The 13,699-nt window shown below is 37.2% G+C and overlaps 1 protein-coding gene across 2 annotated transcripts in view; it reads left to right on the top strand.

The window, feature by feature from the left end:
- Positions 1–13,699, top strand: part of VWA8 (von Willebrand factor A domain containing 8) — a 389,233-nt gene that overhangs the window by 122,482 nt on the left and 253,052 nt on the right. For both annotated transcript variants that reach the window (XM_014549735.1, XM_005878642.2), the window contains exons 15-17: positions 4,237–4,405; positions 6,174–6,251; positions 13,182–13,297. In XM_014549735.1, the coding sequence (XP_014405221.1) occupies positions 4,237–4,405; positions 6,174–6,251; positions 13,182–13,297 (363 nt within the window). The remainder of the gene's footprint in view (positions 1–4,236; positions 4,406–6,173; positions 6,252–13,181; positions 13,298–13,699) is intronic.

Below are 13,699 nucleotides of genomic sequence, written 5' to 3'. Positions count from 1 at the left end.
CATAATCTGTAATTGAGAGGCCACACCATAATTTGTAAGCCAAGTAAAAGCAATTTTTAGAAATGCTCATGTGAAATGTCTGGATGAATCCATGAAAACTCTCAGACATGATTTCTTTTCTCTAGGTAGGGAAAAAAGACTTATCTACAGATATTCAAGCAGGGCATAGGATAATTTGTCTAAAGGAGTTGTTCTGGGAAAGAGGGAATGATTACAACATAGATAGTACGTGAAAGTCTTGAGGATAAAGCGATCACTCAGAATTTCTAGTAATTAATTAGGTAGTCACGTAACAGAATCTGGACACAGAAAATTCTGTGATTTGAAAGCTAAAAGGGAAAGTTATCTATTTTTCACTTCTGCTAAGTGGTTTGTTATAATCCAGAGATCTCTGCTTCATGGCCCAGCAACAGATGTTGGATTCATCCTTGATCCTCTTCTCTCCTAGTTAGAAGAGCAATTAACATGAAAGCAAGTTAGGTGGTTAGAATTTAAATAACATGATGGTCATTGCTCTGGACTAATATATACTAGTATATATTGCCTGTGGCTTGGTTTTTTGATACTGACTCTAGCTGGGTACCTGCCCCAATTTAAAGAAGGCAGTTTCTGAGATAGAAGGTAGGTTAGGCAGAGAAGTGTATGCTGACTACCGAAACGTTATCAAGCTATTAAATAACAGGATGAGAAGGACTTTTTTGTTTGCTAGCTTCTCCCCAAAGGCTTCCTTATATATAAATAGGTCACGTGGAAAGTCATTTCCTGATGATATTAGGTTCTCCAAGTCTGAAAGTTAGAGAAGAGAGTACTTCTGAGGATCTGCCAACTAATTTCAGGTGGTTTGACATACTGGTGGGTAATACAAAGGCTGAAGTGGTGCATAATTGGGAATTAAGACACAAGCACTATTAAAATTTACACTCAAGGGTAACTTTAATTTTACCAGAATTTAACAACAAATAACAAATGAAACTAAAGACATGGCTTAACTTTAGATAAATAGATATTATTCCCTAAATATTAAAATTTTTTAAAGCAAAAAAATCTTACAAAAAGATTTTTAAAATAAAAATATTGGAGTCAATATTTTTGTTTGGAGGGTGAGTATAAATTTTTAGGAGTACTTTTCAGTGCTTCTCAGCAATAAAAAGGATATATATATATATATAACAATGTGGAAGATAATTATGCTGAGTGAAAGAAGCCAGACCAAAAAGAGTACATACTGTGTGATGCCATTTATATAAAACCCTAGAAAATACAAGCTATAAAATAGTTTTCTAAGGGTGTGAGAAAGGGCAGGAGTAAGGGATTACAAAGGAGTCTGAGGATACTTGGGGGGTCATAAATGTTTTCATTTGCTTGATTATAATAATGGTTTTATAGGTATGAATAAATATCAAAAATTATCAAACTGTACACTTTAAATATGCAGTTTATTATATGTCAGCTATACTTCAAGCTATAATAAAACAAAAGAGAAAGGTTACAATAAACTCCAATCTTTTTAAGGAAATATGGTATATTTTTGTCGATTTGTATATAAAGGAACTTGAAAGAATGATATAGAAGGTTTCTGCAAAGACATTAATCATGAACAGAAGAGGATTTTGTAACTGGCCTCCCATACCAGAATACTAGTGCTCCACTTCAGAACCTAGAGGTTATGCAGTTCAGTACACACTCCACATTTCCCCTTTTTATCTATGCAATGTAGCAAACTCCATAGACACACTCCTTACTCATCTTTATACCACCCAAATATGGTATATTTTTGTCGATTTGTATATAAAGGAACTTGAAAGAATGATATAGAAGGTTTCTGCAAAGACATTAATCATGAACAGAAGAGGATTTTGTAACTGGCCTCCCATACCAGAATACTAGTGCTCCACTTCAGAACCTAGAGGTTATGCAGTTCAGTACACACCCCACATTTCCCCTTTTTTTCTATGCAATGTAGCAAACTCCATAGACATATTCCTTACTCATCTTTATACCACCCAAGGTCTAGTGTAATTCCCGAAGAGAGCAGATGCTAATTAAATAAATGAATGCATTGCTATAGTTCATCACTATCACTGCAAGAAACTTTTTAAAGACCTTTGGTGGAAACCACAAAACAAAAGTAAGTGATAGGAACTGAAAATAATGTGTTCATACCCAAAAGCAGAGCCACTAGTCTAAATCTGGTCTTGAATGAATTTGTAAAACAAGGTAGATTCTCTGAATAAAAGAGACGAAACCAGTACATAAAATTATAAGTAATTAGACCCTTCAGAGTCACAGAATTTAAAATTGTTCCTTGACCATAAAAATGTTTAGGATTATTTTTCCAACTCAGAATCGAGTTAAGGCTTTTTGTTTTGAGAATCAAACACAAAGACTTAGGCATACAATACTGGATCTAGCCCTAGCCGGTTTGGCTTGGTATTTAGATTGTTGGCCAAAGACTTAGGCATACAATACTGGATCTAGCCCTAGCTGGTTTGGCTTGGTATTTAGATTGTTGGCCTGAGGGGTCTAAAGACTTAGGCATACAATACTGGATCTAGCCCTAGCCGGTTTGGCTTGGTATTTAGATTGTTGGCCTGAAGGGTCTTGGGTTCGATTCCGGTCAAGGGCATGTATCTCACTTGCAGGCTGGTTGGGGCATGTGTGGCAAACAACCTATGTGTCTCTCTCACGTTGATGTTTCTCTCTCTCGATCTCTCCCCATCCCTTCCACTCTCTAAAAATCAATGGAAAAAATATCCTCGGGTGAGGATTAACAACAACAAAAATCTGGATCTACCTTAAATTTTTAAAAAAACTTACATGACCCAATTTGCTTAACAAGAAGATGCTTGAGTTTCTGGGAAAGTAGGAGACAAAGCTCAGATCATAACTATCTTCAAACCTAAGAGTAAGAGTAAAAGGGTCCAGAGAAATCTACCGATTATGGATCTGCCCAGTGTCCAGTTATGGTTCACCACTGACCTATATAATAACTGAGAGATTATAAACTGTTTTCAATGTTCAATCACAATAAAAAATAATATATTCAACAAAAATGAAAAAACACACACACGTTAGAGCATATATAATTAAAACTGAGACTGGGCCACTGATCTTTACTGCTTCCCTGAGATAACCAGAAGCCTTTTCTTGGCAAAATAAACTATTGGTAATTCATTATTTTCTCAAGAAAATCTCACCCTCCTCATCTATGCTCAGACCAACGGAAGGAAGAGACACATTTAGCAACCTATAGTATTTGTACTCAACCTTTCCCCAAAGAAGTTTTTCTCATCAAAGGAAGCAGTTCTATTTTGGTTCTTCCTGTGAGAAATGCAGGCATGATGTCTGCTGGTGTGTGGCCATCCTGCTATTTCTAACTAGCATGTCCATGGTATTACTGGTGTTTTGCAACAAGAGGAGAAATGTCTCTTAACATTTCTTAAGCCATTTTTAAGGCTATCTTAGCCATGTGATTACCTGCAAAGAATGTAAAAGTCCTCAGAAACAATAAAGGAATGCATATAGTTGTGGTGAATAGATCAAAATAAGGGATTTCTAGTCCCTTCTCCAAAAACTACTCAAGTCATTCCACAAACCATGGGAAGTCTTATTTTATTCCTCTATGTATCCTAGAATATTTACATTTTCAGATTTGCTAGCACAGATTTATAAAAGAGATCACCTTAAAAATCATGTTTCCTATAAAATGACAAGAGTGAATTATATAAAAGTTGTTTTCTCTACTTTTTCAAGACCTAAGTATTCTTATTGCCAATCCAAATTTAAATTTAATCCAACCCCTATGCTGCTTAAATTTTCTATATTAGGAAAAGTTTCCTCATCTTGAATCATACTTCTCTGTCATTCTAAGTTTGACATATGGTGGGTTTCTTGCAAGATAGGAGATTTTGAGGGGATTTGGATAAAGAAAAGAGACGTATGTACTGGATGGGATTTTGTTTCTGGAGATGATGGAGAAAATTTATTGTAGGCACAATAGCATGTCCAAAGCAGTGTTTTGTTCCAGGGATGGAGTTTCACCTGTGGATATGGTACATCTTATATTAGCAGTAGGTGATTCTTTCTGTTGTTGTTGTTTTAATCTTAGGTTCTTAGAATGTCCTGACTTTTTTCAAAGTCTGTTCTTTGGATAGTAACTTTGATTATATTAACAGCATTATAGATTTATCTAATTTCTAATGTGATAGATTATGGTTGTTTTTTTTTCTCTTTTAGATCCATTTTTCCTGTCCACCCGTCCTTCAGAATCATTGCCTTGGCAGAGCCCCCTGTTATTGGAAGCACAACACAGCAGTGGCTGGGGCCAGAATTCTTAACCATGTTCTTTTTCCATTACATGAAACCACTTGTCAAAAATGAAGAAATCCAAGTGATTAAGGAAATGGTAAGGGTGAGGCCAGCTCTAGCCTGTTGCCTTCAGTTTTTCTCTTTTTAAGGCACTCTTACCCCTGCTGGAGCAGAACTGGACATTTTTGGCTTCTCCCTACTTACTCCCAGATGTCCTTATGAAATGGTTCTCAAATGTTAACATTTTGCAGAATCATCTGGAGGATTTGGTAAAATGCAGATGGCTGAGTCAGTAGGTCTGGGATATGGTACATGATAATTTGCATTTCTGAAGTTCTTAGGTAATGCTGATATTGCCACTGGTCTTGGGAACACTCTTTGAGAACCATGAATGTATTGCTGTCGCTCCTCTTTCCTTGTGTGGAGGCAGTTTGGTAGTTCCTTTTCCTTTTATATTCAGTCAAAAGTGACTATTTTAAGTTCCTACTGTAAAGGGAGGTTAAGTATATTTTAGTTCCTTAGGTTCTGTGGCAAATACCAAGGAGTCCTGGGCTCCTCAGGACTATAATATATCCTGTCCTATACTTACCTGATTAGGTGTTTGGTGGCTTGAAGTATAGTTAATCCATTACTTCAGTGTCTGCCTGCAGCAGGCATTGTGCTTAGCATTTTCTAGAACTATACTATTCAGTGTAATAGCACTGGCCATAAAATTTAAAAAACTAGTTTCTAAGTCATATTTCAAGTGGTCAGCAACTACATGCGTTTTGGCTAACATATTAGAAAGCATAGGTAAAGAATATTTCCATCATCATAGAAAGTTCTATTCGATGGTGTTGTTCTAGATCACAAATAAGTAACTTTTTTTTTTCCTAAAAAGTTAACACTCATTCCCCTTAAAATACTAGAATGAACTTTTTAGGTCTTGTCACATGGTGGTGGCTAAGGGTGTAGGGTTTTAAAGATAAACAACTTGCCTTTAAATGCCAAATTTACTACTTATTAACTTCCAGATCTTGGGCCGATTATTCAACCATGATTTCTTTATTTGAAGATGGGGATAATAGTACTTCTTATATCAGTGGATTGATTTAAATAATAAATAAGATAAAGTATGTACTGAATAGAACTTAGAATTTTGAAAAGTTTCAATCACTTAAATGATCAAAGTTTACTTTTGAGATGGCCATGTTTTACCAGTTGTTCTAACATCGCATCACTTTCTGATTTTTTAAATTAAAAGTTTAAATTTATTATTAAATAAAATTTTCTTGTAATTAATTATATATTTAATTAGATTAAAATGTTATAGTTAAGACACTTAATGTGTGTCATTTGGGCAACTATTCGGAGTTCATTGATAAATTAATCATGTGCCTTGGATATGCAGTTTAAAAGTTCTGAAAAATTGACAGCTTGAGTATCCATTCTTTATACAAGGATATCTTATGTGACTTAGTAGACATAAATGTAAGATTACTACTAAATGAAGGAGTTTGGTTTCAGTAAGAAAACGCCTAAATTAGTTTTAAAAATTATGCTGAAGCTAACAAAAAAGGAAATGATAATATATGAAAGTTTTTATAGGCATACTATATGCCAATTTTATGCTGGTGATAGAATTGTAAATGGAGAAGAGTGGCTTGGTTTTAATGACCTGATTCTTAAAGGGAAACAGGTGGGTATAAGCATTTCCTGAGAAGATGAATAAGTAAATTTATATATGAATTAAACATGTAAACTGTAATCAGAATTTTTCTAAAAGTGTAATTCTAATATTAGTTACTAAGTAGCCATAATTTATGATTTATTATCAGATATCCCAAATCATTCTTTCTGTCTTTCCTCAATTCTCTCATAAATAGGTACCAAATATTCCTCAGGAAGCTTTGGACAAATTGTTATCATTTACACACAAACTCAGAGAGACACAGGATCCAACGGTAAGTCTGGATTTTCTATTGCTGATAGGCTGCTGCTTTTTGTTCTTAGAGTTCAGTGCTTTAAAATCTGTTTTTTAAGCTGGCATTTTTATTCCTGTGTTATGTTTTGTCCTATGCATATGTCGTACTCTTTCAATGATTTTAACATTCTTCTAGCTCCTCATGGGTGATATTATAGAAAACAACTTTAGCTCTAGAGGTGTACTTGGTACTCCTGAGGTTTGGCCCTGTTTCTTCTGCCCCCTATGCTGAGCAATTTCGTCTATTCTTATGGCTTCAAGTACCATCTCTAAGATAATGCCTACATCTTTTTCTTCACCTTCTAACTTTTCTTTTCTGATTTGTTCTTTATGTATAACTAGAGGCCCATGCACCAATTTGTGCACGGGTGGGGTCTGGCTGGCCTGCCCTGATGGGGGTCGATCAGGGCCAGGCCGGTGGGAGCACCATTTTGCAGGGTCTACCAGGGGCCGTGGGAGGTTGGCTGGCAGGCCCCGCCCCTGATCAGGGTGGGGGGCCAATCAGGGGCCAGGTTGGCCAGGGGGCGGGGCTGCAGGAGGTTAGGGGGCCGATTGGGGCCCTGATCAGGCCAATTGGCCTCCACAGTGCACGTCATAGCAACCAGTCGTTCTGGTCATTTTGTCGTTCTGGTCGCTTGGCTTTTATATATATAGATTGTATTTCCATGCTGGGATAGTATTTTGGAAAGATCTAGGGCTGTCACTAACTCTGAGTCTCAGTGTTCTCATCTGCAAAATGGGAATAGTGGCTGTATCTCATAAGGATGTTGTGATGATGGGATATAGAACTAAATGATCTTTCCCCTTTATATCAACATATTCCTTATATAATTTCCTGACTTTGTTAATAACCTGGATACCAAATTACCTAAATTAGAAACTTTGACATCATTGTTTATTCCTTGCTTTCCCACTATTTCTACTTACCCTGAAAGAATATCTCATCAATTTAACATCTTGCTGTGTAAACTGTGCTCTTATCTATTGTCAGTAACTATCCTAGTATTGGATTTCATAATGTTTCTCCTAGAATATTGTTATTTCCTCTTGTCTGCCCTCTTCACCAATATCCATTCCTCTTGTGGCCCTCTATTACTTTTCCTGTACCTGTTATAACAAACTAGAGGCCCGGTGCACAAATTTGTGCATGGGTGGGGCCTGGCTGGCCCCACCCCCGATCGGGTTTGGGAGGGTGATTGGGGGCGGGGCCGGCTGGGGTGGGGGGAGGCCAAGGGTGGTTGACCGGCCGGCCTCACCCCCTGGTTGAACTCCTGGTCAAACTCCTGGTCGAGGGGACAATTTGCGTATTAGCCTTTTATTATATAGGATTACTATAAATTGGTGGTTTATGACAAAAGTTTATTTTCTCACAGCTCTGGACACCAAAATTTTGAAATAGGTATCACTGAGCTGAAATCAGGTATCAGCAGGGTCACATCCCCTTGGAAGCTCAAAGGATTACTACATTCCCTTCATCTTTCAGTTTCTGGTGGCTGCTGGGATTCCTTGACTTGTCATTTCAGTCTCTGCCTCTATCTTCAGATCACCTTTTCATCTGTGTGTCTGTGTCAAATCTTTTTTTAAAAAAATATATTTTATTGATTTTTTACAGAGAGGAAAGGAGAGGGATAGAGAGTTAGAAACATCGATGAGAGCGAGACATCAAGCAGCTGCCTCCTGCACACTCCCTACTGGGGATGTGCCCACAACCAAGGTACATACCCTTGACCGGAATCGAACCTGGGACCCTTGAGTCCGCAGGCCGACGCTCTATCCACTGAGCCAAACCGGTTAGGGCTGTGTCAAATCTTTTTCTGCCTCTATTTTATAAGGATACATATGATTGCATTTAGTGGCCATCCAGATAATTCAGGATAATCTCCACATCTCAGAAATCTTTAATCTAATCTGCAGCGTCAGCTTTGCCATAAAAGGTAAAATTTGCAAGTTGTTTGTGGGGACCATTTCCTAACTGGCACAGGAAACCTCATCTCCAACTACTCATTCTTTTCAGCTACACCATTCTCCTTGCTGTTTCTTGAACACACTTGTGCCTGCCTCAGGGCCCTTGCCACTTGGTGTTTCCTCTACCACAATTGCTGCACGAAGGTAGCTACAGGTTTGCTCCTTCACCCCTTTTGGATTTACTCAGATGTCTCCTTTTTAGTGAGGACTTCCTGAAGCACTCTATTTAGAATCACATATCTTCCACATTTTATTTCTTTCTCTTTGTTTTAAGGTTCTTCATAGGGCTTATTACCCTTTGTCAAAATATATATTTTGTTCCTTTTTTTTTACATCCTCAGAAGAAGAAGAAGAAGAAGAAGAAGAAGAAGAAGAAGAAGAAGAAGAAGAAGAAGAAGAAGAAGAAGAAGAAGAAGAAGAAGAAGAAGAAGAAGAAGAAGAAGAAGAAGAAGAAGAAGAAGAAGAAGAAGAAGAAGAAGAAGAAGAAGAAGAAAAGAAGAAGAAGAAGAAGAAGAAGAGGGGGAGGGGGAGGGGGAGGAGGAGAGAGGGAGAGAGGGAGAGAGATGAAAGAGAGAGAGAGGAAAAAGAAATATCGATTGGCTGCCTTCCATATGTGTCCTGATGGGGATTGAACCGGCAACCTCTTGGTGCACAGGACGACACTCAACCAACTGAGCCACTCTAGCTAGCCTGTTTTACTCATTTTTTATTGTCCATTTTCCCTCACTCAGATTTTAGTTCTGGGATGGCGAGGTTTTATTTGTTGTGGTTGCTTCTGTATCTGGAACTTTACCTACCACATAGTAGATGTTCAACAAATATCTGTTAAATGAATGAATGAATGAATGAATGATGAATTTTCCATTTGTTGTGGTTGCTTCTGTATCTGGAACTTTACCTACCACATAGTAGATGTTCAACAAATATCTGTTGAATGAATGAATGAATGAATGAATTTTCCATATTGTCCCAGGAGTGATCTTTCCCAAATCCATTTCCTAAGTTCTCCCCTTCTTTAAAACTGTTAAGAGATGGATTCTCTTTGTCTATAGACTGAAGGACAACCTGCTAAGCATACCTGCTAAGTTCCATCTCACCCTGGCTGCTTTTCCTGCCTCATTTCTTATAGCCTCTCTTGAAGCACCCTCAGTTCTACCACAATTTGCTTCTTGCTGTCTTTTAAGCCCATTGCTTAACCCAGCGGTTGCCAACCGGTGGTCCGCAGACCACTGGTGATCCATGAGGTCTGAAAGGTTGGCGACTGCTCGTTTAAGGAAACCTTTGGAGCAGAGGGCGACCCACATGCCTCTGCCTTAGATGATGCCTGGAATGCGCTTTCCTTCCGTCCACTTGCACTCAGGTTGCCTTTTCTATCAGGTGTCTCTCAGTCCCCTTAGGCAGAAGTAACCTCTATATCCCGTCTGCTTTATGACATTTGGCATAGATTTCTCATATTGACCTATTGCAACTGCAGCACAGTGTATTTTTTATCTCCCCAATTAGAATATGAACTCCTTGAGGCCACTTCTTATTCATTCCTTTATTTCCATTTCCTAATCTGGTACCTAGCCTATAGTAGACACTTAGATGTTTGATGAAGGAATGAATAAATTAATTGATTGTCTTTAGAGTTTTGTCTCCCTGAGAACATGCTATATTTTTGTAAAAGAAATGTCTTTAAGAGGTGTAAGAGAAAAATTATTTTTAATAATTTTGATCAGAATTTTTATATCTTTAAGCTGAAGTACTATTTTTAAGTATGCTAACATGAAAAATCCTTAAGGTGTACTCTTAAACTGCATAACCATGGTAACTAAGGGAATGTGCTAACACCCTCACTTGCTCTTTTGGAAATTTGATATTATAAATGTTAAATATATTAGGGATTTTTCAACTAAAGTACACTCTCATTTTTTAATGACTAATGTGAGAGCAGAGATAACCAAACCTTTTATTTAACACTAAAGTGACTGATTGTAAAGCTTCATTCTGATTTTTTAATACTGGATGCTATTGTAAAGCATTTTTATATTAACTGAAGTAGTTGATATTGTTAGGGTTTTTTGGCCAGTGATGCAGGCTGTGAAAGAACTCACAACTAAAAGAAGAGATGAATGGAGAGAGAAAGTTTTTTTTACTTTCCACAAAGGGAAAGGTCTGGTGCATTGCTAATCAATACAAGGGCAAAGAACAAAAGCGGCATTCTCTCTTTTAAAGGCTTGGCTGCTGTTGCTAGGTGACAAGGAAGGGAGAGGGATTTGGGGGCTGAAATTGAGCAGACATCAGAGGGGTTGTAGTTTGTTTGTTCTTCAGGAGACAATACAGGCAGATGTCCTAGGGAGGCATCTTAATCAGTATTTTTCCAAAGTCTGTAAAACATTCTTAGAGCAAAAGTTAAGAAGAGTTCAAAAGTTTGAAGAGGATGGAGGTAGGGGACTTTCTATTAGAGACTTCTTGGGGAAATTATCCCTGAGTTGTGAAAATAGCAGGGAGGAGAAGTGTGCAAGAGTGTAGCCTTGAGAGTAGCTTGTCTTGTAGTTTGAACAGGGAGCTGTTTGAATCAGAGGAGCTAACAATCTTGGGATTAAATTACCAGGTGCTTCTCATAAATTGTGGCAGGCTACAGCAAAGAAAAAGAAAAGCCCTTTTCCTATCCTAATGGGAATTTTTGAAATTCATACGAAATCATTACTGAATGAAATATGAGGCCTGAACTGTGTCATGCTTGGGATGAGATTAGAATGCTATACCTTACAAAGTTGCATTATGGTTTAATAGGATTCTTGTCATGGGAATCTCTGGTTGGAGTCATTTGTCAAACATTTTCCATGATTAAGGTAGGAATTTTTCATGGTCCCAGGTATAATGGATGGGAATTGCTGGTCATGTTTAACTTCTGATACTTTCAGCCATACCAGCTGAAATAATCTTATCCTCAATTCTTTTTTCTTTCTCATATCCATCAGCCAAGTCCTTTGAGGCAAGTGTTGATCCCTTCCCTCCGTTCTTTTTGCCAATAACCTTACTGTAAGACTTTATCTTTTTGTAGGTAGATTACTGTCCTTCAACCACTTTACATATTGCTGCCAAATTAATCTTTCTAAAGTCATGTTACTGTGTTGCACATAAGAAAGTTCTACTGCCTTTAGGAGCCAGGCCAAACACCTTAAAGTGTCAGTCTTTGATATTTGGGAGCAAGACTTCCAGCAGGACCCTCTAATAAAGCTGGGCTGGCTTCCTCGTGTTCTGTATGTATTTCTGTTCCTTTTGCATTCATGCCTTTGTTCATAGTATTTCTTTTTTTCCATTTGAGCATTATAACCCCCTATGCAGTTGTCAAGTGCTCCACTTATTTTGGCAGTAAATTATATGCTATTTTGAGTTGCAACATTTTCCTTCTTATATTTAAATATTGCCTCCATGTTTAGAATGCAAATTTTTTGGAAACAAAGATGACCCAATGTTTGCTTATAAATGAGTTATTTGAAACTTAGAATGTGTTTTTTATAGATAAAAAGGATATTTCATAGTGGTGGTCATGCTTTCAAACTAGTTCCTGAAGGGTCATTTAACCCCTGTCATAACTGAAGTGTAATATTAATAATAGCAGATCAGAGTTTCATAGAACTATGAAATACATGAGGAAGGAGAAATCAATTCATTCTTTCTTCCTTGGGACATACAGAAATGACCTTAAAAGAAATGTTGAAATAAGCAAAAAATAGTATGCCTTTTGCATCCTCCCAACATCCATTTTGAACCCTTTGTTAATGTCATAGAGTCCCCTTCTCTGCTCCCTTAGGTGCTTAGGGCCACTATACTACCCTTATCACTCGCTGTGACATTTCAAAGAGCTAGTTGCTTCAAAAGTCATTTCCTCTGGTTTTCATTGAAAAACCTTATCTCCTAATGTTAGTGATCTACGTTAGGAATTAGGCCAGTAATAATCTGATTTATTAAATTCATTCTAATGTACAGGCCACATCTTCGTTCTCTGTTAAGATTTTTTTTTTTTCATTTTGAAGAGGCTGACTTTTAATAATTACTGGTATTTGTTACATATTCATATGTGTTGGACCTGTACTAAGTGCTTTAGAATAATTTTCTAATTAAATCCTCATAACAACCTTAAAGATGAAGGCATTATTTTTGCCATTTTAAAGATGAGGAAACTGAGGCCCAAAGAGATTAAGAAATTTCTCAAGGTCACATCGCTAATAAATGGGAACCTGATATGTCTGATTTCAGAGCTTATAAACTTTGCCATTACATTATGCTTTCTGCCAAGATAATTTTAAATTCAAGTTAGCAAATATTTATTGGTATTTACATTTCCTAAGTTCTGTACTAGCAACTCTGCTATTGGGATTTGGGAAAGTATAAGAAAACAAATAAATTATTCTGGCAGTATGGGGGAAGGATTCTGAACAGCAAGCTGCTACCCAAGTGACTCGTTGACATCTCTGTGGGTCAGCAGCCTAATTGCCCATTAATCTTTTTCTGTATTTCAAAAGCCATAGTTTACTTAAAGCTCCAAGCATTTTCAGTATATATTAACAGTTCAGCTTTGTATAAACAGAAAAAAATTAAAAAACAGTTTATTGTACATAAGGGCTATTTTTAAGTCGAGAGTGACCTGTATTATGTTATATCCTTCCTTCATTTAACCTCCACCTCCCCCAAAAGACATGTATACACAGCTTTTAGTACAGTGAAAACACCTTAATTGATGAACATTTTTATAGATTAAAAAGACTATCTTCAAGAATGTTTTAAATGTTAATTGGTTTCTATTTATTTTTATTTGTAATTCATTAACAGTGCATATTTATTTAAGTTTGACCTTGTCCTTCAGGAATAATGAATTCTGCTATGATACCCATCTAAAGGGACTTGCAGCAAGTTGAAACAAGACTCTTAACAGGCTGTCTTTGCCTTTTAATAGGCACAGTCATTGGCAGCATCACTTTCTACCAGACAGCTGTTGCGAATTTCTCGTCGGCTGTCACAGTACCCTAATGAAAATCTTCACAGTGCTGTCACTAAAGCCTGCCTTTCCAGGTAACCATATTCTCCCGTCTTACTGAATTCAAGTTTCTGCATCTTTGCTAAAATAGTAACATAAGTTTAATTGATAGTCTGTAAAAGTATTGCTCTGAATATGTAGCTGTTTCAGCCTTGTGTTCAGCTTTCAGAACATATCTTATTTAGGCATAACAACAATTTTAAGAGGTACTTTATAGATAAGAAGACTTCTTAAGTCACATGAGGGAAGGCGGGGTCACATAGTGGTAAATAAGTAAAAGTATGTTTGAGAATTGAACACCAGGTTCATGTGTTTTCTGAGTTAGTGTTCTTAATCATTATACTTAACTAGAGGCCTCGTGCACAAAATTCATACATGGGGGAGGGGTCCCCTCAGCCCAGCCTGCACCCTCTCCAATCCGGGACCCCTTGGAAGAT

This window comes from Myotis brandtii, unplaced genomic scaffold, assembly GCF_000412655.1.
Source record: "Myotis brandtii unplaced genomic scaffold, ASM41265v1 scaffold569, whole genome shotgun sequence".
NCBI lineage: Eukaryota > Metazoa > Chordata > Mammalia > Chiroptera > Vespertilionidae > Myotis > Myotis brandtii.
This window is presented reverse-complemented; position numbering and strand designations above follow the sequence as displayed.